Source organism: Pan paniscus, chromosome 23 (genome assembly GCF_029289425.2).
Source record: "Pan paniscus chromosome 23, NHGRI_mPanPan1-v2.0_pri, whole genome shotgun sequence".
Lineage (NCBI taxonomy): Eukaryota > Metazoa > Chordata > Mammalia > Primates > Hominidae > Pan > Pan paniscus.
This window is the reverse complement of record NC_085927.1, coordinates 28,973,805-28,996,289: the sequence shown is the minus strand read 5'-3', so window position 1 is coordinate 28,996,289 and position 22,485 is coordinate 28,973,805. Positions and strand designations below refer to the sequence as shown.

Here is a 22,485-nt window from a genome sequence, read left to right as displayed (position 1 = left end):
AGAACCAGCTGAAAAGAACATTCAGTCTACAAAATTGGCCAGAGTGGCACAGAGGTGAGGAGGTGGAGCTGAAGACAGGGCAATGGAGAGGAGTCCCCCCAGGAGGATGTGCTGCGGGGTAGTTGTCAAGAGGGAGTTAAGAGGCTTACCAGAAGGTGAAGAAACCTCAGATTTTGAAATGGAGCAAGTTCTGAACAAAATAAATAAAATGAATTCCCCACACTGAGAGAACTACAGTGTGCCACAGACAGTCCTGCTTATTGAGGAAGACACTCATGTTTGCTTTGTGGCTTTCTGTGGCCCTTATCTCTCATGTAGTGCATACCCTGAATGAGAAGCCAGGAGGATAGCCCTTAGATTGGCTTCTGGAGACAGAATCTTGACTGTATATCCTGGGTCCTGGTGCCACAAGGGTTGGTTCCTCAGCAGCTATGTCCACAGGGTCTCACAAGACCGTCCAGCCATAAATACAGCTCTAGCGAGATCTGTATAATAAGGGGCCACCATCACATTTGTCATCCTCAGTTTCTCACTTGAAAGTGGCAGTGAGTGAGCATTCACTTGGGGCTGAGCTTCCTGCTTTCCAGACAGAATGAGTATAGTGAGCTTCTAGGAGCCTGGTGCTGAATTCTCAGGTTGGGTTGGATCCTTATATGAGGAAAATGAAATAAAACAAGTCCCAGTATCTTTAACAAAGGCCTTACAGAAAATGCAGATACTTTCTTGATGTGGCTGTTTTCTTGTATTGATTCTCAATGAAAACCAGGAGGAGCCCTTTAAAACACCCATCACTGGAGGCCTGGTGCAGTGGCTCATGCCTGTAGTCAATCCTAGCATTCTGGGAGGCCGAGGCAGGTGGATCACTTGAGTCCGGGAGTTTGAGACCAGCTTGGTCATCATGGTGAAACCCCATCTCTGCTGAAAATACAAAAATTAGCTGGGCATGGTGGTGCGTGCCTGTAGTCCCAGCTACTCAGGAGGCTGAGGCAGCAGAATTCCTTAAACGCAGGAAGCAGAGGTTGCAGTAAGCAGAAATCACTCCACTGCAGCCTGGGCAACAGAGTGAGACCCTGTCTCAAAACAAGAACAAAAACAAAACAGGCCAGGCGTGGTGGCTCATGCCTGTAATTTGGGAGGCCGAGGTGGGCAGATCACCTGAGGTTAGGAGTTGGAGACCAGCCTGGCCAACATGGTGAAACCCCGTCTCTACTATAAAAATACAAAAATTAGCCAAGTGTAGTGGCGAGAGGCTGAGGCAGGAGAATCCCTTGAACCCAGGAGGCAGAGATTGCAGTGAGCTGAGATTGTACCATTGCACTCCAGCCTGAACAAGACTTGTCTCAAAAAACAAAAACAAAACGAAACAAGAAAACACCCATCAGTGGAGATTTTGTTTGTTTGTTTGTTTTTTGAGACAGAGTCTCGCTGTGTCACCCAGGCTGGAGTGCAGTGGCGCAGTCTTGGCTTACTGCAACCTCTGTCTCCCAGGCTCAAGCAATTCTGCCTCAGCCTCCCTAGTAGCTGGGATTACAGGTGTATGCCATGACACCCGGCTAATTTTTGTATTTTTAGTACAGACGGGGTTTCACCATGTTGGCCAGGCTGGTCTTGAACTCCTGACCTCAAGTGATGCGCCCACCTCGGCCTCCCAGTGTTGGGATTACAGGTGTGAGCCACCGCACCTGGCCTTCAGTGGAGATTTTCTTTGAGGCACAGTGTCATGCAGTGGTTAGGGGTGGTGCGCAAAGTGATACACCTTGCAAGTTAGGCCCAGGTCCCCCACTTCCTCAGAGAGGGAGGAGGGATGATCTTGAGACACATGGTCTTTCTGAGTCCATCTCCTCTCAGGCAGAATGGACCTCCCAGGAAAACCCTCCTCATAGGAGGTATCCCTTAACCTTAGGCCTGTAAAGCCGTATCTTGGTCCTTGCCTCACGGTGAGCAGCACATGTCAGCTCCTGCTGTTGTTCCTTCATTGTGCGTCACAGTAGTTGGGCAGTGAGACCCCTGCAACCTGACTGGCACTTCCTAGCCAAGAGCCTCAGGTGGATTGGGAGCCAAATGCTAGCATCCCAGGTACAGGGTAGCAGCCCTGGGTGAAACTGTGGGTCTTCTGCTCCACCCTCCCCTAAGGCCAGGTGTCAGGCAGAAGCACGTAGGGACCTGAGGTAAGTGACTACAGGGCAAGTAGGCCTGAGCAGACAGAACCTAGGATGGAGCCCATTTGTAAGGGGGGCAGCCCTGGCCAGCTGTGCTCTTGCTTCACAGATGTCTAGACCCATTGGGCAACTGCTGTAGATCGATTTACCTGGTGCTCCCAGGGATATTGTAACAACTGATACAAGCCCACATGCAGGCTGGGGAGGTGCAGTTCCCAGTGGGCCACTGGCCCCAGGGTCCCTGAATGGGGCATCTGGCAGAGGCAGGAGGTGGGGAGACTCCTAAGGGCTCTCAGGGGTCCCAACCAGAGAGGGTGGAGCAGCTGGAGCTCGGCAGCGCCAAGCAAGTGTATGTTATGGGCCAGTGCTGTGGGGAGCTCAGGAAGCCACCGCCCGCCTTAGAAACTTAGATGATAGTTGGACGTTGCTGTGACATTCTCGCTGTATTTTACAAAACGATAGTTACATAAAAGTCTGACTTTTTTTCCATGTTTCACAATAGGATTCTCCCATTTTAATACATGAAACCCTTTCAGATCAGTCTGAACCAGGAAAATTCATGTTAGAAAAAATTAGAACAAGCTAATATTCCATTTCCATATTCAGAACATCTGAGAGAAAGCATTTTTGACTGTTCCAAAAGCTTATTTAACAAAAAATTTAATATGAAAATGTACATGATCTGATTTTTACAACATAGTAAAACAAGCTCTTTGAAGAGGCAAATGTCTGACATTTAAAAAAAAAATTTTTTTAAAGGATTTTGAGGAGCACTGACTCAGGACTTCCAGAATATTAAGCTACACCCACAGGTGGATGCTTTGCCCTGTTGTAGGACATTAGAAGAAAGGGGAACAGACTCTTCAGTTTCACAGAGCAGCGTCATGGGCCTCTTGTCTTCCCAGTTTTTCACATGGATACAAATGAAAAGAATCCAGGATTCTACACGCTGGTGTGTGTATCTGCCCACATTTCTTTGACCCAGGTGACTAGCAGGGAAAACAGCTGAAGACAGTGCCCAGAGGAGGGGCTAACAGGCCAGAGGCTGGTTAGCAGTGGGAAAGCAGGCAGGGATGAGGGCTCTTGGATACTAGACAGGAGTTCACTCATGGTGAACTCCTTGAGGAAATAAGATCAGTGATAGCACCTGTGATCCAGGGAGTCTGTCATATTTAGAGATGTTTAACACAGCATTATGAGAAACATTTACCAACTTCTTCAAAAGAGAGGTGTTGAGGAAGTAAGCTATTCATTATGTTGTGCCTCTCTTTAATGTTTATAAGGACCAAAGTACAGGCGCCCCTCTGTATCCATGGGTTCCACATCTATGGATTCAGCCAACTATGGATCAAAAATATTTGGGAAAAGAAATTCCACAGAGTTCCAAAAAGCAAAAACTGAATTTGCTACATGCCAAGTACTACTTTGAATCCATGCAAATGAAGTTATTTTTAGGCATTGTACTATGTATACGTGATCTAGAGATTATTTAAAGTATATAGGAGGCTGGCCGGGCTCAGCTCAGTGGCTCATACCTGTAATCTCAGCACTTTGGGAAGCCAAGGCAGGCAGATCACCTGAGGTCAGGAATTCGAGACCACCCTGGCCAACATGGCAAAACTTCATCTCTAGTAAAAATACAAAAATTAGCGGGGGCGTGGTGGTGCGTGCCTGTAATCTCAGCTACTTGGGAGGCTGAGGCAGGAGAGTCACTTGAACCTGGGAGGCAGAGGTTGCAGTGATCCAAGATCACACCACTGCATTCCAGCCTGAGCAACAGAGTGAGACTCCGTCTCAAAAAAAAAAAAAAAAATGGTACATTGGAAGCTGTGCCTACATTATATGCAAATACTAAATCATTTTATATACAGGACTTGAGCATCCTTGGATTTTGATATCTCCTGGGGGTCCTGGAATCAATCCCCATGCAGATGCCAAAGGATGACTGTACTATGGAAAAATAGTTCAGATGGAATGTTATTTGAAAAAAGCCCGACATACAGTTGTATTAAAGTATGATTAGTATATAAATAAATACAATCAGAAATGAAAGGAGGCATTAATACCAACCTTACAAAAAGGATTTCGATGGCATGATATTTCAATGTATGCCAATAAAGGCCAGGAGCAGTGGCTCACACCTGTAATCCCAACACTTTGGGAGGCCGAGGTGGGTGGTTCATCTGAGGTCAGGAGCTCAAGACCAGCTTGGCCAACATGGTGAAACCCCATCTCTATTAAAAATACAAAAAATTAGCCGGTTGTCACGGTGCATGCCTGTAGTCCTAGCTACTTGGGGAGGCTGAGGTATGAGAATCCCTTGAGCCCAGGAGGCGGAGGTTGCAGCGAGCTGAGATCGTGCCACTGTACTCCAGCCTGGGCAACAGAATGAGAACCTGTCTCAAAATAAAAATAAATAAATCCCTTATTATTTCAACAATATGCACAGCATCTTCACCAGGAGATTCCATCTTAAGAAACTACTTTCTTTGCTCTTCCCTAACTAGCACCTCCTCATTTGTTCAAGTTTTTTATGAGATTGCAGCAATTTAGTCCCATCTTCAGGCTTTACTTCTAGTTCTCTTACTGTTTGCACCACATGTGTAATGACTTTTTCCACTGAAGTCTTGAACCCCTCAAAGTCATTCATGAGGGTTGGAATCCGCTTCTTCCAAGCTCTTGTTAAGGTTGATATTTTGACATCCCATGAATCACAGATGTTCTTAATGACATCTAGAATGGTGAATACTTTCCAGAAGGTTTTCAGATTACTTTGCCCAGATCTGCCAGAGGAATCTGATATAGCTTACAAAATGTTTTTTTGTTTTTTTGAGACGGAGTCTCGCTCTGTCGCCCAGGCTGGAGTGCAGTGGTGCGGTCTCGGCTCACTGCAAGCTCCACCTCCCGGGTTCACGCCATTCTCCTGCCTCAGCCTCCCAAGTAGCTGGGACTACAGGCGCCCCCCACCACACCTGGCTAATTTTTTGTATTTTTAGTAGAGACGGGGTTTTACCGTGTTATCCAGGATGGTCTCGGTCTCCTGACCTGTGATCTGCCTGCCTCAGCCTCCCAAAGTGCTGGGATTACAGGCGGGAACCACCACACCTGGCCCACAAAATTTTTTAATTATTATTTTTAATTTATTTAAGAGATAGTGTCTTGCTATGTTGCCCAGGCTGGAGTGCAGTGTTATTCACAGGCACAGTACCACTACTTATCAACACAAGAGTTTTTACCTGCTCTGTTTCCAATCTGGGCAGTTCACCTCTCCTTAGGCAACCTGGTGTGGTCTCTTGCTCTCAGAAGGTCACTATACTGATGCCAAACTTAGTGTGGATACCCAATTGGCATAGCGCACTATAACTCAGAACTTCTGGACTTAAACAGTCCTCCTGCCTCAGCCTCCAGGTAGCTGGGACCACAGGCAAAAATGTACCTCTTAAATAATGAAACTTGGAAGATGAAAATGCTCCTTGTTCATGGGCTGCAGAATGTGTGTTGTGTTAGTTGGTATGAAAACAACATTCATCTCTGTCAGAGCTCTTGGTTGACCAAGTGCATTGCCAGTCAGCAGCAATCTTTTGAAAGGAATCTTTTTTTCCAAGCAGTAGGTGTCAACATTGGGCTTCACATATTCAGTAAACCATGCTCTAAACAGATGTGCTGTCATCTAGGCTTTCTTGTTGCATCTATAGATTTAGAATAATTCTTAAAGGCCCTAGGATTTTTGGAATAGTTAATGAGTATTGACTTCCACCTAAAATCACCAGCTGCATTCACTCCAATAAGATAACCAGCCTGTCTTCTGAAACTTTGAAGCCAGGCATTGACTTCCCTTCTCTAGCTAGGAAAGTCCTAGATGACATCTTCTTCTGATAGAAGGCTGTTTTACCTACACTGACAATCTGTTGTTTAGTGTTACCACCTTCATCCATGATCTTAGCTAGATGTTCTAATACCTTGCTGCAACTTCTACATTAGTACTTGCTGCTTCACCTTGCCGTTTTATGTTACAGAGGCAGCTTCTTTCCTTAAACTTCATGAGCCAACCTCTGCTAGCTTCAGACTTTCTTCTCCAGCTTCCTCACCTCTCTCAGCCTTCATAGAAATGAAAATAGTTAGAGCCTTGCTTTGGATTAGGCTGTGGATTAAGGGAGTGTTATGGCTGGTTTGATCTTCTATCCAGAGCACTAAAACTTTCTCCATATTAGCAATAAGGCTGTTTTGCTTTCTTTTCAAACATGTGTTCACTGGAGTAGCACTTTTAACTTCCTTTAAGAGCTTTTCCATTGCATTCACACCTTGGCTAACTGGTGCAAAAGGTATAGCTTTTGGCCTGTCTCAGCTTTCAATGTGCCTTCCTCTTTAAGCTTAATCATTTTTAGCTTTTGGTTTAACACTTACTTAGAGGCCATTATAGGGTTATCGATTGGCCTAATTTCAATATTGTTTTGTCTCAGATAATAGGGAGGCCTGGGGAGAGGAAGGGAGACAGGAGAACAACCAGTTGGTGGAGCAGTCAGAACATAAACGCCATTTATTGATTAAGTTCAGCATCTTACATGGGTGTGGTTCACAGTGCCCCAAAACAGTTATAATACTAACATGAAAGATCACTAATGGCAGATTACCAAAACAGATACAATAAGAATGAAAATGTTTGAAATATTGTGAGAATTATCAAAATGTGACACAGAGACACGAAATGAGCACCTGCTATTGGGGAAATGGCGCCAATAGACTTGCTTGATGCAGGGTTGCCACAAACCTTCAACTTGTAAAAAAACATAGTCTCTGCGAAGCACAGTGAAGTAAAGCACAATAACACAAGGTATGCCTGTGTACTTATTCAGAATTGTTCTGTCTTCTTGAAGAATTGACTCCTTCATCTTTATCACTGTGTAATGTCCCTCTTTATCCTTGATAAATTTACTGTCTCTGATGCCTGCTTTGCTTACGTAACTACACCAGCTTTTTTTGATTAGTGTTATCATGGCATGTCTTTCTCCAGTCCTCGCTTTTTTTTTTTTAATAGACTTTATTTGTTAGAGCAGTTTGTGTTCACAGCTAAATTGAACAGGAAATACGAAGAGTTCCCATATGCCCACCTCCCCAACATACCCATAGCATCCCCCACTTTCAGCATCCCCCACCAGAGTGGGGCACACCGTCACCCAAAGTTTACATTTGGGTTTACTCTTGATGTTGTACGTTTTATGGGTTTAACCAATGTATAGTGACATATATTCATCATTATCATATCTTACAGAATAGTTTTTTGGGTTTTTTCGAGACAGAGTCTCGCTCTATTGCCCAGGCTGGAGTGCAGTGGCACAGTCGCATCTCAGCTCACTGCAACCTCCACCTCCCAGGTTCAAGCAATTCTCCTACCTCAGCCTCCCAGGTAGCTGGGATTACATGTGTATGCCACCACACGTGGCTAATTTTTCTATTTTTAGTAGAGATGGGGTCTCACCATGTTGGCCAGGCCAGTCTCAAACTCCTGACCTCAACTGATCTGCCCACCTTGGCCTCCCAAAGTGTAGGAATTACAGGAAAGAGCCACCACACCCAGCCAGAATAGTTTCAATACCTTAAAAATTCTGTGCTTCATATAGTTACCTTCCTTTCCCCAACCCCTGGAAACCACTGATCTTTTTATTGTCTCCATGGTTTTGCCTGTTCCAGGTTGTCATATAGTTAGAATCACCCCTTTTCTTGTATTTATTTATTTACTTATTTTTTATTCTTAGAGATGGGGTCTCATTATTTTGCCCAGGCTGCTCTCAAGCCTCTGGGCTCGAGCAGTCCTCCTGCCTCAGCCTACCAAGTAGCTGGGACTACAGGCATGAGCCACTGTGTCCATCTACTATTAATCTGTCTTTGTCTTTTGTAGTTAAAATTAAATTTTTAAAAACATAAACCCATTTCTTTTTTTTGTTTTTTTTGTTTTCTTTTTTTTTGAGACGGAATCTCACTTTGTCACCAGGCTGGAGTACAGTGGCACGATCTTGACTCACTGCAACCTCTGCCTCCTGGGTTCAAGCAATTCCCCTGCCTCAGCCTGCCGAGTAGCTGGGACTACAGGCACACGCCACCACACCCGGCTAATTTTTTGTATTTTAGTAGAGACAGGGTTTCACCGTGTTGGCCAGGACGGTCTCAATCTCCTGACCTCAGGTGATTCACCCACCTCGGCCTCCCAAAGTGCTGGGATTACAGGCGTGAGCCACAGCACTCGGCCACATAAACCCATTTCTTAAAAACATTTTGCCTTTTTATCCATTTTGTCAGTCTTTGTCTTTAATTGGTGTATTTAGGGCTTCCACATTTAAAGTTGATTGATATAGTTGTATTAATATCTGCCATATTTTAGCACTTATTCTTTTTTTTTTTTTTTTTTTTCCTGAGACGGAGTCTCACTGTTGCCCAGGCTGGAGAGCAATGGCACCATCTCAGCTCACTGCAACCTCTGCCTCCCGGGTTCAAGTGATTCTCCTGCCTCATCCTCCCCAGTAGCTGAGATTACAGGCGCCTACCACCATGCCCAGCTAATTTTTGTATTTTTTAGTAGAGATGGGGTTTTGCCATGTTGGCCAGGCTGGTTTTGAACTCCTGACCTCAGGTGATCCACCCACCTCAGCCTCCCAAAGTGCTGGGATTACAGGCGTGAGCCACCGTGCCCGGCCTTATTCTTTTTTTTTAATCTTCACTTCTTTTTATCTTCTTTTTCTGCCTTCTCTGGTTTTAGTTGAGTATTTTATATGATTCAGTTTTCTCAGCCAGGCATGGTGGCTCACGCCCATAATCCCAACACTTTGGGAGGCTGAGGCGGGTAGATCACCTGAGGTCAGGAGTTCGAGACCGGCCTGGCCAACATGATGAAACCCTGTCTCTACTAATAATACAAAAATTAACCAGGCGTGGTGGCACACACCTGTAATCCCAGCTACTCGGGAGACTGAGGCAGGAGAATCACTTGACCCCAGTAGGCGGATGTTGCAGTGAGCCAAGATCACACCATTGCATTCCAGGCTGGGCGAGAAGAGTGAAAATCCATCTCCAAAAAAAAAATGATAATAAAATAAAGATAAATTTTCTCTCCTCTCAGCATTATTAATTATGCTTTAAAAAAATTTTTTTAGTGATTGCTCTAGAGTTTACAATAAACATTTATAACCTAACTCTACTTTCAAATAATATTATACCACTTCATGGGTAGTAGAAAGAGTTCCCCACTCTTTCCTTCCGTGCCCTATGACATTGGTACCACTTATTTCACTCATTCGTAAACTATAGTAATTCAAGACATGGTGGCTGTTATTTGTTTGAACAGAAAGTTGTCTCTTAGATCAGTTGGGAATATGAAATATAAAAGATTCTATTTTATGTTCATTGTTTTTTTTCTCTAACATCACTCTTCCTTTCTTCATGCAGATGTGAGTTTCTGGCCTGCATCATTTATCTTCTCTCTGAAAGACTTTTAACATTTCTTGCAAGGCAGGTCTTCTGGCAACAGATTCCGGTGTCTCTTTGTTTATTTTTGTCTGACAAAGTCATTATTTCTCCTTTACTTTTGAGGCATAATTTCACTGGACACAGAATTCTAGGTTGGCAAGAGGTTTGTTTAAGCACTTTAAATATTTCACTTCACTCTTTCTTGCATGAATGGTTTCTGAAGGGAAGTGTGATGTAATGTTTTTGTGCAGGTTAAAAGAGCAGAACCTTGTGAAAGAGCTGAGGCCCCGAGACCTCCTGGAGAGCAGCAGTGACAGCGATGAGAAAGTCCCTTTGGCTAAGGCTTCCTCACTGTCCAAGCGAAAACTTGAGCTTGAGGTAGAGACAGTAGAGAAGAAGAAGAAAGGGCGGCCTCGGAAGGACTCTCGTCTCATGCCTGTGTCTCTGTCTGTCCAGGTGAGGCCAGTGGGCCCATCCTGCCTTCTTTAGCCCACCTTTCTGTACTTAGAGCTTGAAGGCCCTGTGTGCATGGTAAGCCTCAGCTGGGTGGGTCACCTTGGGAACCAGCTGGCTTAGACATGCAGCCCCTGGAATGTAGCATGGAGGCCACGCTCTCCCTCAGATGTGCCCTTGACTCACCCAGGGCCCTTGAGCAGGTTCCCTGGCATCAACTGGCTTGTCCATGAGGTTAGGATCCTTGTAGCATTCCCCTCTGCTTCCTCCCTCCCAGGGTGGAAATGCTCTGGTCGCAGGCCCAGCCTCACTTCTGGGTGACCTGCCTTTACCAAATGCTACCCCGTAGTGTTAGAGCAAGGCTCAGGAACGTTTCTGGCTCTTCCAGTCTCCAGCTGCCCTAACCGCAGAGAAGGAGGCCATGTGTCTGTCTGCACCAGCACTTGCACTGAAGCTGCCAATTCCAGGCCCCCAGAGAGCATTCACCCTCCAGGTAAGTTCTAGGACCCTGCCAGTTCTCCCTCAGGCACACCCAGACATTCTCTGTCCCCTACCGCCTACAAATCCTATCTTGTCACTTCCTTGGAGATTGGTTTCCAGTGGCTCTCCATCACCTTCTGGGAGAAGTCATAGCAGATCGGGGTACCCACCAACTCTTAGCGAAATTGCCAGCCTCCACTCTCACTCACCCATAGCCTCTGTCTGGCTTTGCCCTTGGGGTTCCAGCTGCTGGGGCTGCCATTACCACCACATGTTCTGGTGCTCTTCAGGACTCCTCTCAGGTGTCCTGGCTGGAAGCCACCTCCACCTCCACACACAGCCCTGGGCAGCCTCAGGCTTGGTGTCTGTGGGACTGTGTGATCATGGTCTATCTCGCAACCATCCTGCTTGCTTTGTCTTCTCAGTGTCTGGCACAGTCAATCATCAGAGTTGTTTGAGCTCTTGGAATGGAAGCTTGTAAGCATGTGGTTATCCAAAACACAATTCTGGAGTAAATAATCCTTTATACCCAGAGCCCTCCTGGTCACTTGGCCCAGCATAGTATCTAGGCCTCTCCTGCCATGGTGCCATCACACACACTGCTGCCTCTCTGCATACCCTTGTACCTCAGCTTAGGTGCGTGTCCTCGAGCAGCCTTCTTGGACCCTGCGTGCGGGTCACTTCCCACTGGCTACACACTGCTCTGAGCCCAGGCTGGTCCTCACAGGGCACCAGAGAGCAGGCGTCAGCCCTTCCTACCATAGGTCCTTCTGGGCCACAGTGCAGAGGAATGAAGCAGGGAAGCCAAAGGGTAGGAACCCATAGGGTTTGTTCTTATTGCTGGTGTGAACGGAGGCAGGGGCCCTCCAGTGGTCAGCAGCGCTCAGACGTGCTCTTGCACTCAGAGGTGTTCTGACTTAGGTTCCCTCCTGGGTGCCCTGCTTCTCAGCACAGAACTCTCCCAAACTCCTCCAGCCCTTCTCCTAGGCATCTTCCCCTCCAAGCACTGCTTGGGACTGTCGTTTCTGGGTCTGTGAAGGGGGCAGTCAGCCCTCGGCCCAGCTCACCCACTTGAGTGGCCACACAAGCACAGACTGTTTGGTGGTTCTGCCTATTTTGCCACAGGGAAAATCTGTTGGTCAGCTCCCCACACACGCGTGTGGCTGAGCCCATTTGGTGCCAGACACTGAATTAGGTGCTTTTCATACATGCTGTGCCATAAACACCCCTGCCAGTTTAGTCTCAGTTGAGCAGACCAAGTCTCACCACCACAGGAACTGGAGAGCCCCTTTGGGGGTTTTCTAAACATTCCCTCCAAGCACTGACATGGTCTCTAATCTTGCCAAACACTGCCATCTTTGAAGATTCTTCAAGTAGGAGGCTAGAAACCCGAGTCTCACTCCCAGCTCGGTCCTTTGCAGTGTGCTTTTGGGCACGTTACTCCCTTGTGAGATGAAGTGGCAGGGTTGGGAGACTTTGGGGTCTTTAACCCTGGCACTGCTTCTCTTCTCTGGCTGTTCAACTACACAGATGACAGGGTAGAAACCAGCTCCCAGCATTCTCCCTGCCTTGGGGGCCACATGTCTGGCCCTCTGGGCCTCCCGCTCAGCCCCTTTGCCCTACCTGCCCTCCCTCTCCTCTCTTGGCCAGCCAGTCTGCCTCTGTATCCTGCTGCTGCCTTGGGGCCCCAGGCTACAGAGCCTTGGAGCATGTCACCTGGGCTGCGGCCCTTGTCTGAGCAGACCCGTGTGTTTACTTCATCCAGGTCAGCTCCGATCCCTCCATGTACATTGAGGTGGAGAATGAAGTGACAGTGGTGGGGGGCGTGAAGCTGAGCCGCCTGAAGTGCAACCGGGAAGGGAAGGAGTGGGAGACGGTACTCACCAGCCGGATCCTCACTGCTGCGGGCAGCTGGTAAGGGTGGGCAGGTCCTTAGCCGGCCCAGGTGACACAGGCACACATGCCATCATTCTGGGCCTGGGCCTGTCTAGGGGAGGTGCATGACCCTGGGAGCACCAGCTCCCACAGAGGCTCACACCAGGCTTCACTCCAGGCCAAGCATATGTGCTTGTCATCTCAGTCCCTGCAGCACCCAGCAAGGTCAGCATCAGTATCCCCGTGTTACAGATGGGGAAACTGAGCCCTTGAGGGTTACCCAGGCCAAGCTTTGAACCTGATGGCCTGATTCCCTTGTCCAGCCAGATCCCCAAAGTCTCGAATTCCACACTGAGGTGTGCCTGGCTCACTTTGACCTGGGCTGGTTCCTTTTTTGGATCCCAGATTTCCATCCAAGTTGGTCAGGATGGATTTCTGACTGTCCCTGAAGTCCCCATCCCAGCCCATTCCAGATTCTGCACTGTGAGGGGGACCTTGATTCAGTGATTAGTCACCCAGTATCTTCCCCTGGGTTCCTAGAACTGTACGTGAGCCCTGTCCCTACCTGTGTTCAATGTGGAAGGGGAACCAATGTTTCTCCTCAGGTTCCTGCCTGGTGTAGCATCCCAGTCAGGACCGGATACAGTCATCATAATTACACCCTTAATCATCTGCCATGAGGTCCCATGTAAATGCTTTTACTTGTGTCAAAGCACATGACCTTAGGTCTTAGACCACAATTCTCGTGGGCCCTGAGTGAGTTTTGTTTTTAGGCCTAGGGGACCCCACTGTTTGTTCTGTTCCTCCCTCAAATTCCCCCTCCGGATGAGCCATTTAAATTCCCAGTCCCAGGCACCTGTGTATCAGATGCTTCCACAGGCTCCCACTCTCTGTCCCTCCCCTCAAGGCAGGTGGCTTGCCCAGCTGAGGGCTAAGGGGTGTTGGCACAGCCTCTCCCACAGTGACATGGCAGCTGTGGGGCAAGCCTGCTGGACCACGTGGGACCTCTCCTCCTGCTTAGTCCTGCCCAGTTCAGGCCCAGCCTGCAGACCTGTTCCCCAGTGTTACAGCCCAAAAATGATGGCTTTCTTTGCAGTGGGCTGGCTTGAGCCAGGCTCTGACCACCAGAGATGGGCAGATAGAATTCAGTCACAGTACCAGCCTGGCCAACATATTGAAACTCCATCTCTACCAAAAATACAGAAATTAGCCAGGCGTGGTAGCATGTGCCTGTAATCCCAGCTACTCGGGAGGCTGAGGTAGGAGAATCGCTTGAACTGGGGAGGCGGAGGTTGCAGTGAGCCGAGATCACGCCACTACACTCCAGCCTGGGCGACAGACCGAGACTCTGTCTCAGAAAAAATAAGAATTCAGTCACAGCACTGCAGAGAGCTCCTTGTTGCCCGTGCTGCTTAGAGTGTTCTCTGATTCATACTCTCCAAGTAAACATTTGTAAACAAAAGCATCTCACTTGCCTCTCCCTTTTTGGAGCCAGTAGCAATAGTGGCTCATTAGGAAGGCAGTTGGCAGAGCTCCTTCCTTAACTGACCTCCTTGAGCCTGCTGGAGTGACTGGCTCACCAGGATAGAAGTGACACAAAGCGGGGCTCTGGGTGGCCTACTGTGGCCAGGATCTCACTGTACTGGCTGTACATCTGCTACCGCTGCCTGCGTCTGAGCTCCAGCCTCACCCTGGGCCTGTGGCTGTGCCTTAGGGGGCTCTGTCTGGGAAGGCAGCAGCCTGCTCGTGCAGGGCCCACCCAGGGGCCTGGTGGTCACTCGGGAGAAGCTGGACAGTGTCCAGACTGTTCTGTAACGCACTCCTTGTTTGGGAGCGACACACATCTCCCACGCCAGCCAGACAGCCCCCTGGACACAGAGGTGCATGCTGTCATCCCCATACTTCTCTTAGCCTGCCTTGTTAGAGACCTTCTCAGGACTGGTCTGACTAGTTGCAGCCAGGAGACTGTCCTGTGGGTACTATGTGGCCTTATCTGATGAGCAAGGCATGTTTCCTGGGTGATCATCAGAGGCATTGGCTCTCCAAAGCCCCCACACCCCTTGGTCAGCATCAGCATGAGCTCAGGAAAGCACAGGCAGCCTGTGGAAATAGGACAGAAGCCTCTTTCATCCAAGATCTCAGGGAGGCTCCAACAGCCCCACCAGCCCCACCCTGACCCAATCCACCTTCCCTTCTGGCTGTACCTGCTCAGGGGAGGCCCTTGTTGGGCCCAGGCAGAGGAAAGGCCCACACTTCCAGGGCTACTGTCTTGGCTGCAGCACTCAGCCCCCATGACACCTGCCCCCACTCTGCCTTCTCAGTGACGTGGTGTGTGTCGCCTGTGAAAAAAGGATGCTGTCAGTGTTCTCCACCTGTGGTCGCCGTCTCCTCTCTCCCATCCTCCTGCCATCCCCGATCTCTACTTTGCATTGCACAGGCTCCTACGTCATGGCGCTCACCGCTGCAGCCACACTCTCTGTCTGGTGAGAGGCAGGCACAGGGTGGGGTGGGCTTCAGCCAGGGCAGGACAGGGCTGTGTAGGCCCCACCTCACTGCAGGGGCAGGGAAGGCAGTGGACAAGGCTGGCCATCAGGCCCCAGAAGAGGCCCTGAGCAGTTAGTGATATTGCTTGTGTTGGGTGCCCTGGGTAGGCTGAGGGCTGAGGGGTAGTGTGCAAGGGGGATGGAGGCAGCTTGCCTGCTCGATTATTTCCTTACTGGAGCAGCCCATGCGACCAGTTGTACTGCCAGGGTCCTATGCAAGATTCATCAGAAATGGAGTCTTAGCTGGCAGAATGTGGCCATGTTCCTGATGTGGCTGCTGTGGCCTGGCTTCCCCCAAAGTGGTGTGGGCGCTGAGGGTTCCCCATGGCTCTGTTGCCTGGGCTTTGTGCTGCAGCCTTATGCAGAGGGAGTGTAGTGGCACATGGAGAGCAGAAGCCACTCGTAGCCCAGAGCCCCTCTCACTAGGAGAGGCCAGGGTTAGGGTCACATGCAGTAGGGCCAGGGTGTCTGAGCAGCCAAGGCACACTCTGATGTGTTTACCTGGGTTGGTGAGTAAACTGTTCCCTGTCTCCCTCCTAGGGATGTTCACAGACAGGTGGTTGTGGTGAAAGAAGAGTCTCTACACTCCATCCTGGCAGGTAATGCAGGCAACAGGCTGTCCCTACTCTTTTGGGGGCCCAAGTTCATGTCTGATGCTGCAGAAGGGCCCCGCTCAGAGAGCCAGGCTCTGGCCTCAGCCCAGGGCTCTCAGTGAGGCAGGAGGTGTGGTTACGCTGCAGGAGACACACACTTTTTGGGGGCATGTTTGAATGGGTCCCCAAGAGGTGACAAAAGCCTGGTGTGTGGCAAGGAGAATGGCTTGCCCTCCCTATTTGCCAAGGCAGTGTTGATGCATTTGCTGCTGGGACTGTGGGAGCCTAGAGTACAGATTTCTCCTTTGATATGTTTGAAAACACTTGCTGATCAGAGCACACCCAGAACTCATTCCCATGCTGTCCTCAGGAAGTGATATGACGGTATCACAGATCTTGCTGACGCAGCATGGAATCCCAGTAATGAACCTGTCCGATGGGAAGGCGTACTGCTTTAATCCGTCACTTTCCACATGGTAAGCAAGCTGACCCCCAGTCCTATTCCCTGGAAGAGTGTCTGTCTGCTCTAGACAGCAGAGCAAAGGGTCGTGGCCTACAGGGCTGCCTAGCCCTGCTTTTCCTGAGAGTCAGGCCCTGGAGTGCAGGCTGCATTGACTATCTGTGCATGCTCCCCTGTCCCAGCAGGACACTGCAGCCTATGGCCTCTGCCCTCAGAGCCTGTGTGCAGGAGCACTGTCCTCCTGCATTATTTTCAGGAGGCACTTTTTGAAAAAGCCCCAAAATTTTTATGGTTTTTGCTGTGGCCCCCTTAGCCACCATGAGCATAGGTTAGTGGGCTTTACAGGAGCCTTAACAGGACTAGTCAATTTCTGTGAGCTTAGTAAGCACTTCAGACTTCCTCAGTGAATTAGTAAGGATGCTTATCCACTTACCCAGGCATGATGGTCTGTACTTTTCCTCTGTCCACTCAGGAATTTGGAGCCCTTTTTTGTACTTGCAAAATAATTTATACATCAGAGCTCTTAACCCAGACACGTGAATTATGTACGTTGTGTTCCAGCCACTCCAAGTTCTTTTCTTCTGTCTATACCTTTGGTCCTTAAGAACCAAAGCTTGCTACCTCCTAGCCCCTTTTCTGTTAAGAACTGCCATGCAGAAGTCTACATTCACACTGAGACTTCTTTCTTGAATTTGGAAAAAAAAAATCTGCTGGGTGCGATGGCTCACACCTGTAATCCCAGCGCTGTGGGAGGCTGAGAGGATTGCTTGATCCCATGAGTTTGAGACCAGCTTGGGCAACATAGTGAGACCCTGTCTCTACCAAAAAAAAAAATTTTTTAATAAGCCAGGTGCAGTGGCACACATCTGTAGTCCCAGCTCCTTGGGAAGCTGAAGCAGGAGATCCCTTGAGCCCAGGAGGTCGAGGCTGCAGTGAGCTGTAATCACACTACTGCACTCCAGCCTGGGCAGCAGAGTAAGACCCTGTCTCAAAGGAAAAAAAAAATCTCCACTGCCTGCTCCCCCAAATTGCAAAATGTTGTCTATTATATATGATTGCTGTAATAATGGAAATAAGCTGATTATTTAAGAAGAGAAATATTGACTCTCTATAGGCATCTTTGTATTTTGGACACATTTACAAAGACATCTAGCTGTTCTAAAAGTGTGTGAAGAGTCTTCTTCACAAGGATGAGAAGGGTCCAGAGAAGGTGGAAGGACTGCCAGTCTGGGATAGTTGTAGAAATACAGGCAGATAGAGGCCTGGCATTGCTCGCCAGCTACAGGGCCCAGGCCATGTGGGCCCGTGGGCAGACCATGGCAGTGTTTGAGCTGAGCATCAGAGCACACTGCACACAGAGGCCTGCAGTCATCAGGAACCAACATATGGAGCTGAAGTGTTCCCAGCAAGGGCCCTATCCACAGCCTTCGCTTCACTCATTTTTCCTTTGGAACAGTGATCTATCAGACCCATTACCATGAAACCTGTCAGTGATAGGCGCCTGTGCGGAAGTGCAGGGGCGCTCAGCCTCTACTGGCTTTCTGTGTCGGCAGGGGCTGCTTCTCTGTGGCCTCTTTGCCAGCCTTCTGTGGTTGGCAAAGAGGCCAACCAGATCTCTTGGTTTTCCTGAGCTCTGCTCCTGCCTTTGCCTCCCCAGGAACCTGGTTTCTGACAAGCAGGACTCACTGGCTCAGTGTGCAGACTTTAGGAGCAGCCTGCCATCCCAGGACGCCATGCTGTGCTCAGGACCGTTAGCCATAATCCAGGGCCGCACCTCCAAGTACGTGACCTGAATGCCATGGCCACTGTCCTTAGTCCTGCCCTGGGGAAGTGCCTGGGTCAGTGCACGCACAGTCCCTGCCCAGGCCTGGTCTCCACCTGCCCTTCCCCTGTGCCCCAGGTGCTGGTCAGCACAGGCAGGCTGGGCAGGACGGACTAGGGGTGCTGAGGGTAGTGGTCCTGCATCAGGTAATATCTTGGGGTTGGGGGCAGCAGTCACTGGCCCTGTCACTTCAGGGGCCCAGATGGCAGGTGCTGGGTGAGATACCCCAAGGGTGCCAGGAGGCACATGGCTGGGGCGTGGGGATGGGCAGACAACAGATCTGGCATCTGCCAACAGACTGGCTAGTGGACGGGAGGCCTTGGCAGCCCTGGTGCCTGCCTCCTGCCAGCTCCTTGCCTGTTGCACACGGGGGCAGTTCCTGACTCTGTGTAGTGCCTGCTGCCCCATCATGGAAACTCTCGTGGTCTCTGCAGCTCGGGAAGGCAGGCTGCCCGGCTCTTCTCCGTGCCTCATGTGGTGCAGCAAGAGACCACCCTGGCCTACCTAGAGAACCAGGTGGCAGCAGCACTCACCCTGCAGTCCAGCCACGAGTACCGCCATTGGCTCCTCGTCTACGCACGGTACCTCGTAAACGAAGGTGAGGCTCCTGGCAGCCCTGAGCAGCCTTCTCCTTCTGCCCCTCCATCCTCCCAGGCCTCACTTAGTCCCTGTGAAATCAGGGAAAAGATGTGATGGCCCAGCAGCCTCTACCTCCCAGCCTGAGCTGCAGTCAAGGCAGCTCAGCAGGCACCCAGCCCCTTATAGGCTTTGAGGCTCTGAATAGAGTGACCCTGAGGGTGTTCCCGCAGAGAAGCAGCAGGACAGGCAGCAGGACGGAGGAATAGATGCCTGGGTGGAAAGACATGGTCTGAAGGAGCAGATTCTATGTTCTGGCTCCTGCCCTGCACCACACCTTGGCAGTGCTGCTAATCAGTGAGGGCATCTTGTAGCAGTGGTTCTCTTCCTCCTCCCAGCCCTTCCTGCCCTGGACAGGCTTGCCTGATATCCTGCACTTACTGAGGGCCTCCATTTCTGGCACTTCCCGCCAGAGCTCTCACTCTGCTGCCTCCCTTGCAGAAAGCCAGGTGTGCTGGAAGAGGTGGCTGCAGTGTCCTCACAGTGACTCCAATAGCCTTACCAACTTTTCCTCCCACTTGAGTGCAGCCTTCAGGGTGCGGCATGGGGCAGGCCCTCCCAGAGCTCTCTCTGTGCAGCTTCCTGGCCTTTTTGTTTTATTTTTGTCATCACCCTCCCCATTTTGATTATAATTTAGAAAAAAATTTAAGTACAGAAAAGACAGAGAAAATCATAATCAGACCTTCACGAATGTAATTCCCAGAACTAACATGTCACATGTGCCTCTGGCTGTGTAAATACGAGTGTATGTGTGTGTGTGTGTACATACACTTGTAAACGACAGCAAATATTACTGATCAACTTGAAGCCTCCCCTCCCTCCCTGCAGACCACGATGATGAATTTGATGTTTACTCTTCCCACCAGGTCTATGTGGTTGCCATTATGTGTGGTCCCCAGCTTTTCTGAATACTCAGCCTTCCCAGGCTCTCATATCTCTCCTGTGGTGCTCTAGTCACGTCTTCCCTGGGAGCCCCTCCTCTTACTCCACTCTGGTTTGCTTCATCCTGGGTGTTGACTGGGACTTGCTCTGATGCCCTGCATCAAGTCCCCACCTCCTCTCCGCCCCGCCACCCATCTTGGGATGACTTTTACTGCTTGCTTCTCTTTCTCCATCTTCCACCTGCCTGTTCTAGTGTCCATACACCAGTTACCCACCCTCCATTCTGTCCCTTGTTTCCTTGGCTGTAAAAGGAGGAATCTAGTGTAAAAGTGGACCCCATTCACTTCCAAAATTCCTCAGATTCCAGTTTCATCTCTCTTACTCCACCCTTTTCTTTGGACAGTTTAATCCATTCCCTATTGCTTTAGCTGCCCCAAGTGCTGACAAACCCTACCTCCAGCCTTTCTAGCAGCCCTACTGGGTGGTGCCCATAACCCTTGAGTTAATGGACCTATGCCCCCTCCACTCAGTTGCCCCTCCTCAGTCATGCCTTTGCCATCTCTTACCTCCTGCGGGCTGGCCATCCCACCCTCCTGACCTCCCCTCAACACCAGCTGCCAGCGCATCTTCTCAAAGACAGATCTCACCAGCCCACAATTTCCCATATCTTCCCATCACCTTAAGGAATTTATCACAGAACTGGCCACATCTCGTTTTTCCTCTGGGCCCAACACACAGAGGAGGCACTACAGATGTCAGGGGAGTGAGCAAGGGAGTGAAAATCTGTGATTATGGGTCTCAGTGCCCCCCGCTGAGAGACATGCAGGGGCGTCTTGCCCATAGTAGGCAATAAAATACGCATGTGTTTATTCTGATTTGATAGACACAACAACATATTCTTGATTTTTATTTCTTTTTGTAATGTGTTCCTATTTCTGTTTTGTTTTTTGTTGTTGTTGTTTGTTTGTTTTTCTGTAATTAGGGTTTGAATACCGACTTCGAGAAATATGCAAGGACTTACTGGGTCCGGTTCACTACTCCACTGGAAGCCAGTGGGAGTCAACAGTAGTGGTAGGTGCTTCTTTCATTGTTGCTGCAAGAATTATTTCTTGAAACGTGAAGGTGGAGATTTTTTAAATAAGCCAAAGTGCTTTGAAATTGTGTCCCGTTAGACTTCTCCAGCACCCAGCCTCAGGTCCCAGCATCAGTGAGAGGGTGACATGCCGACGGCCCTCCACAACCTGGCAGGAGCTGGGCCCTGGACATCAGGAGCCACGGAGTGCTCCGCCACGTGCCTGTGCTGAGGGAGGCTGCCTGCAGGGGCTCTGGGCTTGGTTGTGAAGACAAAAGACGGAAGGTACTTCCCTGCCTTCGTGGAGCTCGGTCTGGTAGGGATGCACACATAAACAGGGAGGCAGTTAGGTCAACAAAATATTTTCAGACTAGATTCAGACTAAGAAGGAAGTAAGCAGGGTCTTCAGATGAGAGTGCCTGGGAAGGAGTGACCAGGAAGGCCTTGTGAGAGGACACTGTGGATGAAACCCAAGGAGAAGAGTGAGACAGCCATACAGAGACCTGGAGAAAGTGTTTCCTAGTAGAAGTGAGAGTAAAAGCAAGGAGTGCTTGATCTGTTTGGAGCCACTGTGGCTGGCACATAGAAGGCAAAAGGAGAGGGTGGTGTGAAATGAGGCAGGAGGTGGACCACAGAGACCTTTACAGGAGCTAGTGTTTTCTTCTTGGCAGAGTTGGCGCAGAGGTGTCATGAACTAAAATAGAAAAACAGTCAGGGAGTATCTTCTGTAACAGTCCCAGGAAGAGATGAAGGTGACTTGGATCAGTGTGGTGGCCATGGAGAGGGGAAAGGAGACAGATTCAAGATGTATTTTGGAGGCAGAACCAATAAGATTTGATGGGTGGTTGGACGTGGAAGGAAAAAGCATAATGAACATGTGGCACCTCCAGGTTCAGCTGCAAAAAATGGATGCCAGAACCATTCATTAAATCAAGAAGGTAACAGGTTGGTGGGGGATGGGAGAAGGTATGGATCTAAGAGTTAGCTCACAGCTTCATTCAATCATTGAGCAATTACTGATGGGGCACCTCCCCTGGCCAGGCATGTTATAGGCATAGGGCAGGAATCAGTGAATGGGGCAGGCAGCAGTGAATAAGGCAGGCTGAGTCCCTGCATTCATGGATCTGCTTTCTTATGGAGAGAGACAGACTAAGCAAATGAGAAGAGGTATCTGTAGTGTCTTGAGTGGTGATGGATGCCATGGGAAAAAAATTAAAAGGGCAGGGAGATATAGAATACTGGCAGGTTGCTATTTCATGCTAGGCAATTAAGAAAGGCCAGGCTAAGCTTTCAGTGAGCCAAGATCGCGCCACTGCACTCCAGTCTGGGCAATAGAGTGAGACTCCGTCTCAAAAAAAAAAAAAGAAAAGAAAAAGGAAAGGCCAAACTAACAGATAAGCAGAGACCAGAAAAGGTGAGGGATGAAACCATGCATATATTTGGGAGAAGAACATCCAGGCAGAGGGAAAGTGCAAAGGCCTGAGGTGGGAGAGCTTGGAGTTTAAAAGGAACAGCCCAACGGGATGGTAGCAGAAGGGTGAAAGGAGTTGACATCAAAAGGCCAGAGGGTCAGCCCTCACAGGCCTTGGTGTGTACAGAGGCCTAATTTTTTATTCCATTCTTAAATTTGACTGTGGTGTACCTTAATTGACTAGGTACTTTGAATCCTGGGTTCAAAGTCAAATCCCCTTAAGTCCCTGAAGGCATTGTTCCATAGACTTTGCATCCAGTGTTATTGCTAAAAAAATCTATTGTAAATCTAATTTCCATTGCTTTGTAAGTACTTTGGGATCCTATCTTGGTGTTTTGAAGATTCAGAAAGCTCATTCATTCTGTAGAAACAGAGACAGAGACCAGTGATTTTCTTCGGTTTTCCTATTTGATTATTTCTTCCCTTTCATTTTCCCTATCATCTGAGAGATGTAATATCCTCTCTTTTTAAAATCAGCTGTATCGCCGGGCACAGTGGCTCATGCCTGTAATCCCAGCACTTTGGGAAACCGAGATGGGTGGATCACCTGAGGTCAGGAGTTCAAGACCTGCCTGGCCAAC

At 49.2% G+C, this 22,485-nt stretch overlaps 1 protein-coding gene across 6 annotated transcripts in view; it reads left to right on the top strand.

Annotated features, from left to right (window-relative positions):
- LOC100977781 (protein HIRA) overlaps window positions 1–22,485 on the top strand; it is a 101,664-nt gene that overhangs the window by 60,544 nt on the left and 18,635 nt on the right. For 5 of the 6 annotated variants that reach the window (XM_034949226.3, XM_034949220.3, XM_055105605.2 and 2 more), the window contains 8 exons: window positions 9,869–10,073; window positions 10,459–10,563; window positions 12,316–12,464; window positions 14,747–14,908; window positions 15,509–15,567; window positions 15,932–16,037; window positions 17,679–17,801; window positions 18,278–18,441. In XM_034949226.3, coding sequence (XP_034805117.1) covers window positions 9,869–10,073; window positions 10,459–10,563; window positions 12,316–12,464; window positions 14,747–14,908; window positions 15,509–15,567; window positions 15,932–16,037; window positions 17,679–17,801; window positions 18,278–18,441 — 1,073 coding nt within the window. Of the gene's footprint in view, window positions 1–9,868; window positions 10,074–10,458; window positions 10,564–12,315; window positions 12,465–14,746; window positions 14,909–15,508; window positions 15,568–15,931; window positions 16,038–17,678; window positions 17,802–18,277; window positions 18,442–20,343; window positions 20,433–22,485 lie in introns of all 6 variants that reach the window. The other variant, XM_034949221.4, reaches the window with a different exon arrangement.